A 15,880-nucleotide genomic window follows, 5' to 3' on the forward strand; every position below is an offset into this window, starting at 1 on the left:
CTAATGATCAATGAGCGCTTTTAAAACAATTTTTTCGCTGTCTTCCCTTCCCCTCCTACTGTGATGGAAGGCCTTTGATTAGGACAGTATTGTACTGTTCTCTGCTTCTCTCCCTAAGGACAAAATGAGAGTGCTATCTCCGCACATGGTGCTGAATGGATGCTGGATAAAATGAACTAACAGGGACTGCAGCTTAATTTTGGGTATAGATTATTAGAATCTTAAGGGACCCTAGATATCATCTCGCTTGTCTACTCCTTCCCTTGGTGAAGTTCATAGGGACTAGAGCAGTGGGGCTTTAGAATGAGAGCGTTCCAAGGATAGGGCTGGGATTTTAGTGACCTTGTTCTGCACAATACGGATGATAATAGCTTATATTTATTCATTGTTTTAGATTATTTGTACATTGGATTTTGAAGGAGTCAAGAACTTCTAGTATGTGTTGATGAATACATAGTGTGTCATCTTGATGTATAAACTAATACGTAGTACTTCAGATGTCTCCCTCCTAACTGGGCCCGTAGTACTTGGGGTTTTGTATTTACAATGTTCAGTAAAACATGAATTGGTTGAATATTTTCCCCCAACTTTGTATAGAAACATGTCTTTAAAAATAATTTAAAGGATATTTTCCTTTTAATTTTTTCCCTTGAGAGTATAGATTTGAGTTCAAATCTGGATTCTGCCCCTTACTCTAATTAAACTAACCTATCTGAGCCTTGATGTCTTCAGTGTAAAACGATGATCATAATCACTAACTATTCATCAAGAGTTATTGTCAGGGTTAACGTTAACATGACATTGAATATAAAGTGCTCATCACAATGCCTGTCCAAGGGTAGAGTACTCGGTAAATGCTGTTAATGTGATCTTACAGAAACTAAGACTTAAAATATTAAAATATTTGTCTGGAGCTATTGTGGTAATTTAAAACTCTTTAAGGGAGAACTCTGGTTTGTTTGTTTGTTTTAACAGTCAGGGTCTTGCTATGTTGCCCAAGCTGGCCTCCAACTCCTGGGCTCAAGAGATCCTCCTGCCTCAACCTCCTGAGTAGCTGGGACTATAGCATGTGCCACTGTGCCCAGCATTGAGAGAGAACTCTTAGGAGAGAAATATTCTCTCTGAGTTATAAAACTTCACAATAAAAATGTTCTCTCTAAGTTATAAAACTTCACAATACAGTCAACACACTGAATCTTTGCAAAGACCTTTGCTCAAAGAACCTCAGTTTATTTTGTCATTGACCTGCAAATTTCAAGAACTTTTAAGATTCTCTTTACTGTATGAAATGCTTGAATGTGTTACTATACTTTTTGTAGGTGAGTTTATATTTATTTTTTGGAACTAAGGAAGATATTTGGCCTTATAAGAAAGCTAAGGTGATATAAGTGCTAGTTGGGAAATAATGCAATATGAATGACTTGCTTGATGTCAAACCTAGTAAGCAGTCAAATCTTGTCACTCTTCACTTAAAATACAATTATTTACTTCTATATTAGCTGAGAAGCAAGACTTTAGAATTCTGAGGAATTTTTTTTAGTGAATGGAAGTCTTAAGATATTTCAGCTGGATATTGCTTATTGTCTTTTGTTAGCGCTTTGGCCTTGAAATATTATATTTTACTTGTATGAAATATATTTATCATCTTCATTATTTTATTAGATTGATAACGAAGCTGTGTGTATACTCCTTAATTGACCCAAATGTAAATTTGGCTGAGGTCGTGATTTGAGTGGCACATGGAGTTGAATAGAGAATCCTTGTCATCATTTTAATATGTAAAAATTAGGTGTTTTTATACCCCTGGAAGTTAAAAAATCAAATCAGGCACCATCTGTGGTTCCTGAATGCTTGGTCTCTCATCTTCCGTAATTAAAAAACTATGCTGGCTGCTTGGCTGAACAGGGATGTTATTAAACTGGCATTTGGTCTGAAATGTTCCTTAGGGAATCACTGAGTGATTTTAAGTGTTCTTTCTTGAGCCTGGGACACTACATCCTGTAGAATGAGTTAAGGAGTGACTGTTTAGCAAACATATATTGAGTATATATTATATACCAACAAATCAACTTGTTGGAGTAGTTTGTTAACTTGAGTTATGTTGGGCAGCCTTGGCAATGAGAGGGATTTTAGTTAGATCTGGTAACTAACCATGCAGTCCCAGAGACAAGTGTGACTTACTCTCTTATTTTATTTTTTTCACTAGTAATAGAGCCAAGCCCGATGCTTCTTGGAGTGAGATTTAATTTGGTTGTTGAACTTGAGTCTTGCTGTGTATCCTTTTTAGCATTGATTGGTGTGTTCAGCATGATTTAACATTGTTTTCAAGATTTGTACTTACCTCTCATGGGGTTACTATGCCAGTTCTTTTTGTGGCAAAGCAGGATGAAATTTCTTTATAATTTCTGAATGCTAGGTGATATTGTGGCCTAGAAAAGAAATTGCTAAACTTTTTTTGAGACTCCAAGTGTTCTGATGCTTTGCAATTACCTGCTAGATTTTTTCTGAGATACCTGGGCTCAGTTCAGCAAATTGTATTGAGTACATATTATGTGCAAGCTCGGATAGAGTCCAGTAGGGGCCTGCCTGCTTGTAGACAAAAAATGATGGCATAATGTAACCAACATATGCAATGCAAGAGGCATGAACAAAGCATAGATACTTTATAGATTATTTAGGGTGAGGCAAGGGAGTGGGTTTCATGGAGGAGATGAAACTTAGGATGGTTCAGATGGATACAGATGGGCTTTTAAAAAATTAGATTTTTATTGTTGGAGGCTATTCCAGGCAGAGGGAATGTTACTGAGGTGTGAAATGGCATGTAGCTGAAAGCTTGGCATTGCTGGAATATTCACTGCAGTACCGGAGGGGGATAAAGGTAGAAAGGGATAAGGGAACTATATCTCCAAGAGTCTGGCATGCTGTACTTTGGAGCATGGAATTTTTGTGGCATATATTAATCAGCTTAAAGTAATTGAAAAGACCTAAGCCAGGAGAGTGAAAGGATAGATTTTAGTTAGCTCTCTCTGATTGTAATCTGGAGTTTGGATTGCAGAGGAGTAAAATTGGAGCTAAATACTAACTAGTCATGAAGGTTAAAGGAGTCCAGGAGTTTTCTTTCTTTTTCTTTTTTTGAGGCACAGTCTCGCTTTGTTGCCCAGGCTGGAGTGCTGTGGCGCAACCTCAGTTCACTGCAACCTCTTCCTCCTGGGTTCAAGCAATTCTGCTGCTTCAGCCTCCTGAGTAGCTGGGACCACAGGCGTGCGCCACCATGCTGGACTAATTTTTATATTTTTAGTAGAGGTGAGGTTTCACTATGTTGGCCAGGCTGGTCTCGAGCTCCTGACCTCAGGTGATCTGCCTGCCTTGGCCTCACAAAGTGCTGGGATTATAGGTGTGAGCCACCACACCTGGCCCAGGAGTGAGTTTTAATTTAGTAAACTTGTTTAGCTGAACTGTGGTGATGAGATAATGAACAAAAAAGCACAACAATGGTGGAACTCTGGGGAACATGCCAATAATTGAAAGGTATTTTGAGGAAACAGACACTGGGAAGAAATAGAAAAAGAAGTTTGTTAAAAATAAGGTATTATAGGAACAGAGAAAAGAAGGAATTTCCTGAAGGAGTAGGTGTCAGTAATGTCCAAGAGCAGAAGTCACGTAAGATACTGACTGACTTTGGGAATTTGGAGGTCACTTACTTGTGACCTGGGATAGGGGAATATTTCCATTGGAATGGTAATTTGTGTTCTGCCTTTGCCACTTATTTATTCTTTGACTTTGGAAAGCCCTTTTACCTTTGACTCATTGTCTGTAAAGAGGAGGTTGGCCTCTTTAATGGGGTTCGGTCTACGATCTGTGGAGCTCCAGAGGTTCATAAAAGGTACCTTGAGGCCCATCAAGAAATCGAGGGTAAAGCCAGATATTTGTTAGGGAGGGAGGGATAAAAGTCCTCTACCCCTGCTTCAAACAAAGCAGTGAGAGCAGCTTGATTTTTATCTGTTTCATATATTTGGCTTTAATGTAAGATTTCATTGAAAGAAACACAGTGCAGTATAAGAAATCTGACAACTACTGGCATACAGGAGCATTAAGTACCTTCAAGCTTTAAAAGCTATATTACTATAGAGGTGTTGAAAGGTCCTATACTAGATGAAGATTATGATAGATGCTAACCTGTTCATGGTTTGGATTTTAATCAGAGGTGAACATTAATGTCTGAGTTTATATAATGATAACTGTTCATATTCTCATTAGGAATGAAAATGTAACTTCTAAACAACTGTATTCTACTGTGTACTTTGTTAAAAAAAAAAAAATCTTTTTATGTGTCTTACCAGGTTCTGACTCGGAAGATCTTTTGGAAGAATTACTGTGCTGTTTGATGCAGTTAATCACTGATATTCCACTCTTGTAAGTTCTGGCTAGGCCAGGATTTGTTTTATCTTCTTTGTATGTGGCAGATCATCATTGATCATGTTACGGAGTTTGTGGGTCCTGGTGTAGTACTTCTATGTGTGCCTTTTAAGGATTCTATATCCAGAGTTCTTTTCTTTCTGCCTAATATTTGGACTGGCTATTCATCGTCAAAACAAAAATGTTACGTTGTTAAGGGGGAAATAGTGAAACTGTCTGAAGAATATGGTAGGCACGGAATTAATCTCTGTATTAAGAGAGCTTATATAAGATCTTTGGAAACAACATTTTAAGAGAGAAGCAATTTGAATCTACCTCATATTGTGGTAGACACAGTGAGTTGAGTTCTCCTTATCTTCCTGACTTCTTGATTGTGTTTCCAGCCTCTTTTGGTGAAGCCAGATTTTCATTTCCAGCCGCCTTTGACGCTAGGCATAGTCAGTGAGATGTAGAGGAAGGTCCTCCAATGAGACCTCTGAGTAAAGCTCTCCAAAAGGAACTGCTTGAGTCAGCTAGGAGGCATATCTTTTTTCTCTTGACAGCCCTTTCTCCTGCTGTCTGAAATGTGGACAGTCTTTTGAGTTGCACAGCCTTCTTGGCACCATGAACCAAGAGACTCACAGAAAATTCTGTTTTGATGTCATTGAGCTGCTAAACCAAAGTCAACAACTACCAGCACCACCTTTTTTCATCCTGGACTTCTCATGTGACAGAAGTAGACCCTTATTAGTTAACACTGCTGTAACTGGGCTTCTGTCACTGCAGCTCAACGCAATTCCTATATGATTCAAAATGTTCATCTCGTTTGTTACTTTTTAAAATTTAAAATAGAGACAGGGCCTCGCTGTGTTGGCCAGGATGGTCTCGAACTCCCAGCCTCAAGTGATCCTCTGACCTCAGCCTCCCAAAGTGCCTGGATTACAGGTATTAGCTACCGTGCCTGGCCTCATTTGTTACTTTTAAAGCAGTGATTCTCAACCTTTAAAAAAAATTATTGGCCAGGTGCAGTGTCTCACGCCTGTAATCCCAGCACTTTGGGAGCCTGAGGCAAGTGTATTGCTTGGATGTAGGAGTTGGAGACCAGCCTGGGCAATATAGTGAGACCCTGTCTTTACTTTAAAAAACACAAAATTAGACCGGACGCAGTGGCTCACACCTGTAATCCCAGCACTTTGGGAGGCCGAGGTGGGCGGATCATGAGGTCAGGACTTCAAGACCAGCCTGGCCAACATGGTGAAACCCCGTCTCTACTAAAAATATAAAAATTAGCTGGGCATGGTGGCACACACCTGTAATCCCAGCTACTCGGGAGGCTGATGCAGGAGAATCGCTTGAACCAAGGTCGGGGAGGTGGAGGTTGCAGTGAGTTGAGATTGCACCACTGCACTCCTGCATGGGCTACAGAGCGAGACTACGTCACAAAAAAAATAAAAAATAAAAAATAAAAATAAAAAAATTGTAAAAATATTTTCTCCCTGAGAAGCCTTGTTTGACATTTCTTTCATAATTGCCTCTCCCACTTAATGAAATTTGAGTCCCCAGACACACTGAATATCTGTTTATGTCTTACAGCCCTTTGGAGGACCACAAACCATTATTATTGTATCTATGAAGATTTTTACTTACCTCTCTAGAAAGAGTTTACATCTCCTGTTGAAAATGCATATATAAAAGGAATTATTTTTGAAATAAAAAAGTAGATTTTACTGTTTTTCATGACAGAATCTCAGTCTACATGGGGATATAATTGGAAATGTGCTATTTGTCTATGGCGCCAAAAGGAAAGACAGGTATTTGTGAGAAAATAGGCTGCAGGCTGCTGTTGTACATGAATGCAACATCTAGAATTTTAATATAGTCTTCGAAGTGAGAACCACCAACCCCCGTCGTGATATGGTCTCATGGTATGCACCCAGGAAATTAGGGCTGAGACAACTGAAGAGTCATCACCTAGGGAAGGAAATGGGACAATTTCCCATTCAACCGGAGCTCCTGCAGCAGACACATGCATGCCATCTTTTCTCCCATTCCATTCTAACAGAACTCCAGTATTGTTTAGAGTGGTGCTGTGTGCCCAGATTTGTTTTTCAGACACTTTGGTGGTTCCTTGTGACCATGTGACATAGTTTGGGTCAAGTATATGTGAGCAGAAATCATGAACTTGCAGAGCATATCCACTCCAGCCTTTTGCTCGTTGCTCTCCCTTCCTTCCTGGAATGTGGAGGCAATGCTTAGACTGTCTTGAAACTATGTTAATGAGCATTGCATGCAAAGAATAGTGTCCTGGGAGCATGGGATATTGGTGACATTATGAAACTATTACATTGGCCCTGGATCCCATATCTTTGGGTTTCCTCTTACATGAGAAAAATAGATACCTATCTTGCTTAGGCCACTGTGGTTAGGTTTCTTTTACATGTGGTCAGATCAGGGAATGGAAACACATGTACTATGTGCTGTTTCTTTGTCATGGTATGTGGAGTGCTTCATGTGTTCCTGATGTAATTTTACAAGTAGCACCACCTCTAATTTTTCTTTCTTTTTTTCTTTTTTTTTTTTTTTTTGAGATGGAGTCTTACTCTGTTGCCCAGGCTAGAGTGCAGTGGTGTGATCTCAGCTCACTGCAACCTCTGCCTCCTGGGTTGAAGCAATTGTTCTGCCTCAGCCTCCCAAGTAGCTGGGATTACAGGCAAGCACCACCACACCCAGCTAATTTTTGTATTTTTAGTAGAGATGGGGTTTCACCATGTTGGCCAGCCTGGTCTCGAACTCTTGACCTCATGTGATCTGCCTGCCTCGGCCTCCCAAAGTGCTGGGATTATAAGCGTGAGCCACCACGCTCGGCCCTAAATATTTTTTTTGATAACACAATACCAGGAATTTAGTACATATCCTAAATGCATACACTCTTTTGTTGTTGTTGCCTTTATTCATAAAATGTTTTGGTGACATTCAGGGGGATGGAAACAGTAAATACCTTTAGATAGTAAATTGGCTCCAAACACAATGAATACAGCAGCCATTTAAACACCCTTGAGGAGCAAGCCGATTGTGTTGTAATATATCAAACATTTCAGTGTTTTAATGTGTTTATACCTTTTAAATTAACTGAAAATGCACAGCTAGCCAGTTGTCTCCTATTATGTACACTGAGCTTTAACCAGCTGCTGAAACAATTTCTGATGATTTAATGTTCTTGGAACTCCATCCTACAAGAAGGTTTGTCTTGGTAACGGTTTCCATGTGAAACCAAACTACTCTTTAAAAGTTTCATTTCCTCTAACTGTAGTGCAGTATTATGGATCAATGTATAATTGGAGAGGAAATAGGAATATATGCAAACCAGGAATGCTCTCACACCTGAACATCATCAGAAATGCTATAAACGTTTCACATTTCACATTGGTAATTCATCCTGTGCTGCATAGCAGTTGAATAACAAGATGAAACTAATTTTAATGGCCACTGAGGGTAATTCAAAACTAGCGTAAATGTTTCTTATGAGACTTTTAAAATCATTCTGTTAATATTGAGAGCAAAGGGGTTACCATGAACACATGTACATACATACATATATATATGTATGCTATATATTTATTTAGAGATCTGTAAACTAAAATGTAAATGATACCTCATTATAAAGAGAATAGGATCAGTGGCAGTAGTTGAAATAAACTCCCAGAAGTTCATTACAGTGATCTTTGTAGGAGTTCATTTGTAATGAAGATTGACTTTTAAGTAGTTATTGGCTACTGTTTCTCAGACACTTTGGATTTCTTGATAAAATATTAATTCACGGAGGTACTAATCTTCATTAAAATTGTTCATCTTTCAGGAATCCTTCCTTAACTCCATAGCTCTCAGCATTTATATATTTAAAATAAAGATTAAGTTCTGCATGGGCTTGACATTTTTCAGTGTATTTTGGATCGATCCCACTAGAATTTAAATAAATCTGTCAAAAGCAAAACCTTGCCTTTGATTTTTATACCTTTCCTGTGTCTCAGTGAAGTAAACAGGAAAGTAATAAAGATAAAGGTGTTTTCCTCAAGACACTAATATGGCGTATTCTAACAGAAAGAATGTGGGTAGGTAAGCCAGAGGTAAAAGCCCAGCGCTTGGAATTTGTGACACTGTCTGGATTCTTGTGGTGTTACTATAAGGGCTGAATGAGACTTGTGGGAACCAACCGAGTGGTGGAGTTGGGCAGGGCCGTAGCCGCAGAAGCAGTGATGCTGTATAGACCCATCCTTGTATTTTCAGGGCTACTTGTGATGCCGTTTTGTTAAGAAATGGAAGTTATTTTGGGGACTCAAATTAGATTTTTTTTCCCTTATCTTTGTATCTGTTTTTGTTACTGTCATTTTCAGCAAATCTGTGGCTGTTAGCTGTACATGGTGATGTCAGTGTTAAGCACAGGCCCCACCCCTTCTCACTAGTGCCACCACTCTGGACAGGTCTGCTCAGGGTAGACCTTTTTCTATTGGCCTCAGACCCGAAATACAGCCTCTTTCTCTGGGATCCATTTCTGTGGTCTTTCTTATGAACCTGTGAACTCATTGAGGACTGTTTAATTTTTAGCCTGGCCCTGATTTGCAGATTTGTCAATTAAAATTTAATCTAAGAAAACATTTTTAGTTTTTTTCATAAGGTATATAGATTGATAAAGGTGAGATTTTCAAAATTAATTGCTTTCACTGCCTTTTTCAGGGAGTGTGTATCTATTTGTGTACTGTGACTTGTCGGGTACAGGGGATTATCTGATGTCATCCGCTAACCCTCGCTGATGGTCCTGCTAATGTGGAGCATGCCAGTCCATGCTGTGTCTAGGGCCTTGCCTTCTTTCCTTCTGCAGTCTGTCTGCCTTTAGATATTTGCGTGGCTCACATTCTGAACTCCTTCAAGCTTTCGTCTGCTTCAAGTTTTGTTTCTTTAGAAATGGCCCCCCCTGACTACCCTATAGAGTACCTTTGACCACCCACCTGAAGATAGCTCCCCTCTCATTCTCTGTCCTTTTTTCATGTGTTATTTATTTACTTACCTTTTTTTTTTTGAAATGGGATTCCCACTCTGTCACCCAGCCTGGAGGGCAGTGGCGCAATCATGGCTCAGTATAGCCTCAACTGGCCAGGCTTGAGCAATTCTCCCATCTCAGACTCTCGAGTATCTGGGGCCACAGGTGTGTGCCACCATTCCTGACTGCCTGACTCATTTTTAAAATTATTTGTAGAGATGAAGTCCTGCTCTGGTGCCCAGGCTGGCCTTGAACTCTGGGCTCAAGCAACGCTCCTGCCTTGGCCTCCTGAAGTGCTGGGATTACAGGCAAAAGCCACCACACCCGGCCTGGTTTTTGTCGTAACACTTTTCACTACTCTTCATATTATCTGTTATCTCTCTTGCTCATACTTTCCCAATAAAACTAGAATGAAAGCTCCATGAAAACAAGGGCTCTTGTGGCAGCATTTGGCTTGCTCACTGCTGCTGCATCCGTGATATTTAGGTTAGCCTGGCACATGGTAGACTCAAATATTTCTTTACAGAGTAAATTAGTAAGGGTCTAACCTGTTCAATGTGCTTAAAGCATTTTGTTTGTTTCTCAGCATCTAGTCCTATGTGGAAACAGTATTGTACTAAGGCATATTTCACTGCAAGTGTAATGGCTCTTTTGTAGTTGGTACATTGTAACAAGTGGGTGTCTTACTGACATTTGTAGTAGAAAGGGGCTACTGGAAGCTGAAGCACTGAGAAATAACACCTGAGATTGTTTAAGTAACTAGTAGATTAATTAGTTATAAATGCTGAGTATTCTGGGGCCGTTTAGGGACGATGGGCTTTGTATCTCAGTAGTCCCTAGATTATTCCTTCTTAGTATAATAATTTCTTTTTTAATTCAGGTCATCCTCAAAAACATATTGTGAATATACTATGTGTGTACAGTGGAGTAGACCCTGAACACAGAAAAGTGTGACTCTTGAAGAGCGTAGGGTTGGATAGACAGAAAGATACCCCGATGAGAGGAACATTTGATAAATGCCACAGTCATTTGGAGTTGAACAGATTAGCACTGGCTAAATCATTAAAGAGGCAGAAAAGAACTGGATAGGGACTTCTTAGGTATGAATAATGTATTTGGAGAATCACAAGCACATTAGGTTGAGCAGAGGATTTGTGGAATATTAGGGATGAAGAAGCTACATTGATGTAGCAAAGACTCAAATGTTAGAGGACTAAAGGTTTGATTATTTTTAGGGTTCTCTGTTTATTGAGATATAAAAAAGAATATAACTATTAGAAATATTTCTGTAAAATACATTTTGGAAATATTTGAGAGTGAAACTGAGAATCTTATTTATAAAATTCAGTTTATAGCATTTCTAAAATGTAATAACATTATATAAAATGCACATTTATTGGACCCATAGATTAATAGTACTGGGTTAGATGTTCTGCTGTGGAAATTTGAGTACTGAAAACATTTGGTGGTAACAGTGAGTAGATGGTTCAAGAACCTAAAGAGTCATAAATGGTTTCTTTATGGAGTCTCCAAGTTGTTGGAAGAGAGTGAAGGTACAGGAGAGACCCATGGTTGGCAAGGAAGGGCCTAGCTGTTGGGAAAGTGCCTTTCTACAGCCCTGCATGTTGATGCTAAAATGCTTCTCTGAATCTAGCTGTAAGGTAGGGGAGGGGTTAGGGGGTGACTACAGAGAGTCAGCGTTTTAAGTTTTAGGTGTTGCAAGGTAAACATCTAGTATAACTTTCTGAATGAATTAGGCATTTAAGGCATCGATTGAATCAGTGAATCAAAGATTGTAGTATTTTCAGATACCAAAACAGTATTATGTATTACGTTCACAATAGCTTTTTAGTTTGAAAATTGATGTCTGGTGCCTTCAGAGAATTTTTTCTGGTAAAAAACCAAGATTGTTACTGAATACTGCTGTTAATTTTGTTTGCTGTTATTAATGCATGTGTAGCAAAATATGAATGAAGTGATTTGATGTTAATAACTGCACATTTTAATTCTCCCAACGAACAATCAATTTTTTTCTTTTTAATTTTTTCTGACACATAACTTATTTCTTTACGGAGTAATTTCTTTTCAGACATAATCCAGATTATATTACATTTGAATATCTTCTGGTAGTCATTGGTGCTGAATTTTAAGTGGTCATATATGTATGCACATGGTTTAGGGACAAAATCAGATTGCACAGAGGCTTATAATGAGAACATTTATTATTTGTCTCATCCCTTTTTAAATGTTTTCTCCTGAGAGACAATCCTTCTAAATTCTCACCTGTTCTGGTGGTTTATATAAACCTTTACCTTCATTGAACCTTTTATATTTCTAAATAATATACCATTATTTTGAAAAAAAGTGTAAGTGACCTTTTTTTTTTTTTACATTTAGTTTTGAGAGTAATTTTAGGTTCACCACAAAATTGAGCAGAAAGTACAGAATTAAAAAGAAAAAAAAATTAGTTGTTTGTTAGGAGAATTAAAATTTGCAGTGATTAATGTCAAGCCTACCCCACACACATAGAGTACTCCTGTCCCATCAGTGTCCGTCAGCAGAGGAGTACATTTGTTATAATTAATGAGTCTGCATTGGTACTGGATTATCTCCCAAATATAGTTTACTTTACTGTTCCCTGTCAGTGTTTATTTTCTATGAGATTAGACAAATGCATGATGAAATGTATCTATCATATGTCATTGATACAATGTATACAGTGTATCTATCAATGTATTGATCAGTGTATCAATTCTGTTAGTTGTATCTATCAATGTATCAGTGTATCATCTATGTATCATCTATCAATGTATCAATTATTGATAGATACATATATCTATACAGTCATATCTATCTGTGATAGATATCAATGTATCGATATCGATATCTTGATATCGATACATTGATAGATACATCTATCTTTGATACATCTATCAATGTATCTATCAATGTATTGATAGATCAATTGTATCTATCAGTTTATTGGTCAATGTATCAATTGTATCTATCAGTGTATCAATGTATTGATCAATGTATCATATCTTATACAGAGTAAATCAATGGATGATGGTTAAAGTATGTTTAATTTTGTAAGAAATTTATGTTCTATGGGATTAGACAAATGCATGAAATTCATATTCTATGGAATTAGACAAAAGCATGGTGAAATGTATCTATCATTGTCATACAGAGCAGATGAATGGATGATGGTTAAATTATGTTTAATTTTGTAAGAAACTGCTTAACTGTCTTCCAAAATACCTGTACCAATTTTGCCTTTCCCACCAGTAGTGAATGAGAGTTCCTGTTGCTCCACATCCTTGTCAGCGTTTGGTGGTGATAGTGTTTTAAATTCTGGCATTTGAATAGGTGTGTAGTGGTATCTCATTGTTTTAATTTGCAGTTCCCTAATGACATATGATGTTGAGCATCTCTTCATGTGCTTGCTTGCCATCTGTGTATCTTTTTTGATGATATATCTGTTAGTCTTTGGTCCACTTTTTAATTGGGTTGTGTTCTTGTTGAGTTTTAAGAGTTCTTTGTATATTTTAGATAACAATCCATTATCAGATATGTCTTCTGCAAATGTTTTCTCCCAGCCTGTGGCATTTCTTTTCATTCTCTTCACAGTGTGTTTCACAGACTAGAAATTTTTAATTTTAATGAGGCCTTTGCTATCAGTTATTTTTTTCATGGATTATGTCTTTCACAGAGTAGGAAACTTTAAATTTAAAAATTTTAATCTTACTATCAATAATTTCTTTCATGGATTGTGCCTTTGGTGTTGTATTCAAAAAGTCATCACCATACCCAAAGTCATTTGGATTTTCTCCTATTTTGTCTTTTTAGTTTTATAGTTTTGCATTTCATATTTAGATCTGTCTCTTTTTTTGCATGTGGATATCCAGTTGTTTCATCATCTGGTTGAAGGGACTACCTTTCCTCATTATACTGTCTTTGCTCCTTTGTCAAAGACCAATTAACTATATATGTGGGTCTATTTCTGAGTGCTTAGTTCTGTTCTGTTGATCTATTTATTCTTTTGCCATTGTCATACTGTCTTGATTACTGTAGCTTTATAATAGGTCTTGAAGGATAATGCCAATCCTTTTAGTTAGTTCTGCTGTTTCAATTTTGTGTTGATATTTATAGGCCTTTTGCTTTTCCGTGTAACTTTAGAACCAGTTTGTTGTGTTACTACACGTTACTACAAAGTAACTTGCAGGTGTTTTGATTTGAATTATGTTGCATCTGTAGATCACATTGAGAGGAATCTTGACAATATTGAGTCTTTCTATCCATGAACATAGAATATCTTTCTATTTATTTAGTTATGTGATTTCTTTTATCATAGTTTTATGGTTTTGCTCATATAGCTTTTGTACATAGTTTGTTAGATTTATATCCAAGTATTTCATTTTCTTGGTTCTTAATGTAAATGTATACCACTTTTTTGATTCATTAAATTATTTATTGATGTCTGCTCAGATGATTATCTCCTTCTGTCTGCTTGCACCTGTTCCCTTGCTATATACTTTTATTATATTTAAATTATCATTTTTAGTTTTCTGTGTAATATGTCTTTTGTTCCTTCAAATATAGGCAGTAACACTTAGCTTTCCCTTTGTAAATTAAAGATACTACTTCCCACACCCTTCATTCAGTTCTGTTTCTTTTTTTTCTCTTCTTACTTGTATTATCTGTACTTTTATATCTACTTATTTTCTCCCAGGATGACAAGTTTACTTAAGAATATTCTTTGTAGGAAGTACACAAAAGGAAGCCAAAGAGCAGGGATTAGTTGGGTTCAATAAAAATAATGAGAAGGCAGAACTCTCCGTCTCTTAAATTTTACTATGTATCTTAATTGTTTTAAAATATTAGTAATTTCTAGATCAGAAGACATCTAGGTAAATCTTGTAACATTATTGGAGCTAAGTTGGGGTAGATAATCTAAATGGGAGAAGTGACTTGGAAATATGTATATGTTTTAAATTTTCTTTTAATATATTTATTGCTTTGAGAATTTACTTTAAATCAGCTAATGAAACTACTCTATGAAGACCTGACTAGGGAGGATTTTGGAAACGTTTTCATTTCTACATTTTGGACCTATTTTACTCCCTTCCCAAAATCTGTTAGGATGACAGAGTATCAGAATCTACAGAGAAAGCAGTATGTGTACTTGTAATTTGCAGTAGATATATTGTACTTCAATAAAGAGTATTGAAAAGCTTTTAAAAAAAATCAGACCCTCCCAGTAATATACTTAGGCACAGGGAGAGTTTAACAAAGTAAATCACTAGATACTGTCAATTATTTGGGCATCAAACTTTGCTAAATAATCCATAGTTGATTCCTTAAGAGTCAACTTCAACTACAAAAATCCACTCCAGTGTCACAGGAGGTTTTATTTTATTTTATTATTTTTTTAAGTTTTATGATATAGAACAATTCAATTACATCTCTCTCAACTCAAGTTCCCTAGTTTCCCTTGTGGTCAGTCTGTGCCCCAACTCCCAGTCCCTGACAACCACTTGGCAAGAGGTATAGCGTGATCTACTTTCTCATGTAAGTTTTTGTTTTTCTTGGAATTTAATGGCATTTCTTAGCTTTTTGTGTTTTTCCTTTACTTTAGCTTCACTTTTAAAAATAAAGCTTTATTGAGATAGCATTCATATGCCACAAAATTCAGTCTTCTAACTTGTACAATTAGTTGATTTTAGCGTATTCACAAAATTGTGCAACCATCACCATTATTTAATACCAGAACCTTTTCAGCACCCCAAGCAGAAGGCATGTGCCCATTAGCGGTCACTCTTCATTTCTCAGCCCCTAGCAAAACCGGCCTACTTTGTGTTTCTATGGAATTTGGCTATTCTGGACATTTCATACAAATTGTGTCATATGACATATGGTCTTTTGTGTTTGCATTGTTTTACTTAGTATATTTTCAAGGTTCATTCTAGTTGTGGCATGGATCAGTACTTCATTTTTTTTTTTTTTTATTATTTTAGCCTAATTTTTGAAAGTTGTATGTGTAGTCTTGGGACTACTCTCATTGACACCATCAGTTGCTTTGTAGGGCTATCACATAGCTGTGTCATCTGGGATTCCTCTTCACTATTTTCTTGGGTGGCTTCCACTGTTGTCTGATATTCTTTAAAGCCATTTTTGGTTTATTTCCTCAGTTTTTGTGTAGCACATTCTCATGTAGCTTTTGAAGAAAGTATTAGTCCTTACTTGTCTATATTTGTATGTATTTGTCTTGTATGTCTTGTAAGTCTACATTTGAATGATAGGTAGGCTAGTTATGAGTTTCTGATTGAGAATCAGTATTCCTGAGAGTTTTGAAGATATTCCATTATTGTCTAATAATATTATTATTAGTGTTGTTAGAGGAAATTCTGATGCCATCTGATTATCATTGTACGGTTTTTTTTTTTTTTT

The 15,880-nt window shown here is 37.0% G+C and overlaps 1 protein-coding gene across 1 annotated transcript in view; it reads left to right on the plus strand.

Annotated features, from left to right (window-relative positions):
* The window catches only part of DYM (dymeclin), a 349,582-nt gene that overhangs the window by 99,987 nt on the left and 233,715 nt on the right, over positions 1-15,880 (plus strand). Inside the window, 1 exon segment of the mRNA XM_017888647.1 lies at positions 4,341-4,413. Coding sequence (XP_017744136.1) covers positions 4,341-4,413 — 73 coding nt within the window.

This window comes from Rhinopithecus bieti, unplaced genomic scaffold (genome assembly GCF_001698545.2).
Source record: "Rhinopithecus bieti isolate Rb0 unplaced genomic scaffold, ASM169854v2 scaffold_18295, whole genome shotgun sequence".
Lineage (NCBI taxonomy): Eukaryota > Metazoa > Chordata > Mammalia > Primates > Cercopithecidae > Rhinopithecus > Rhinopithecus bieti.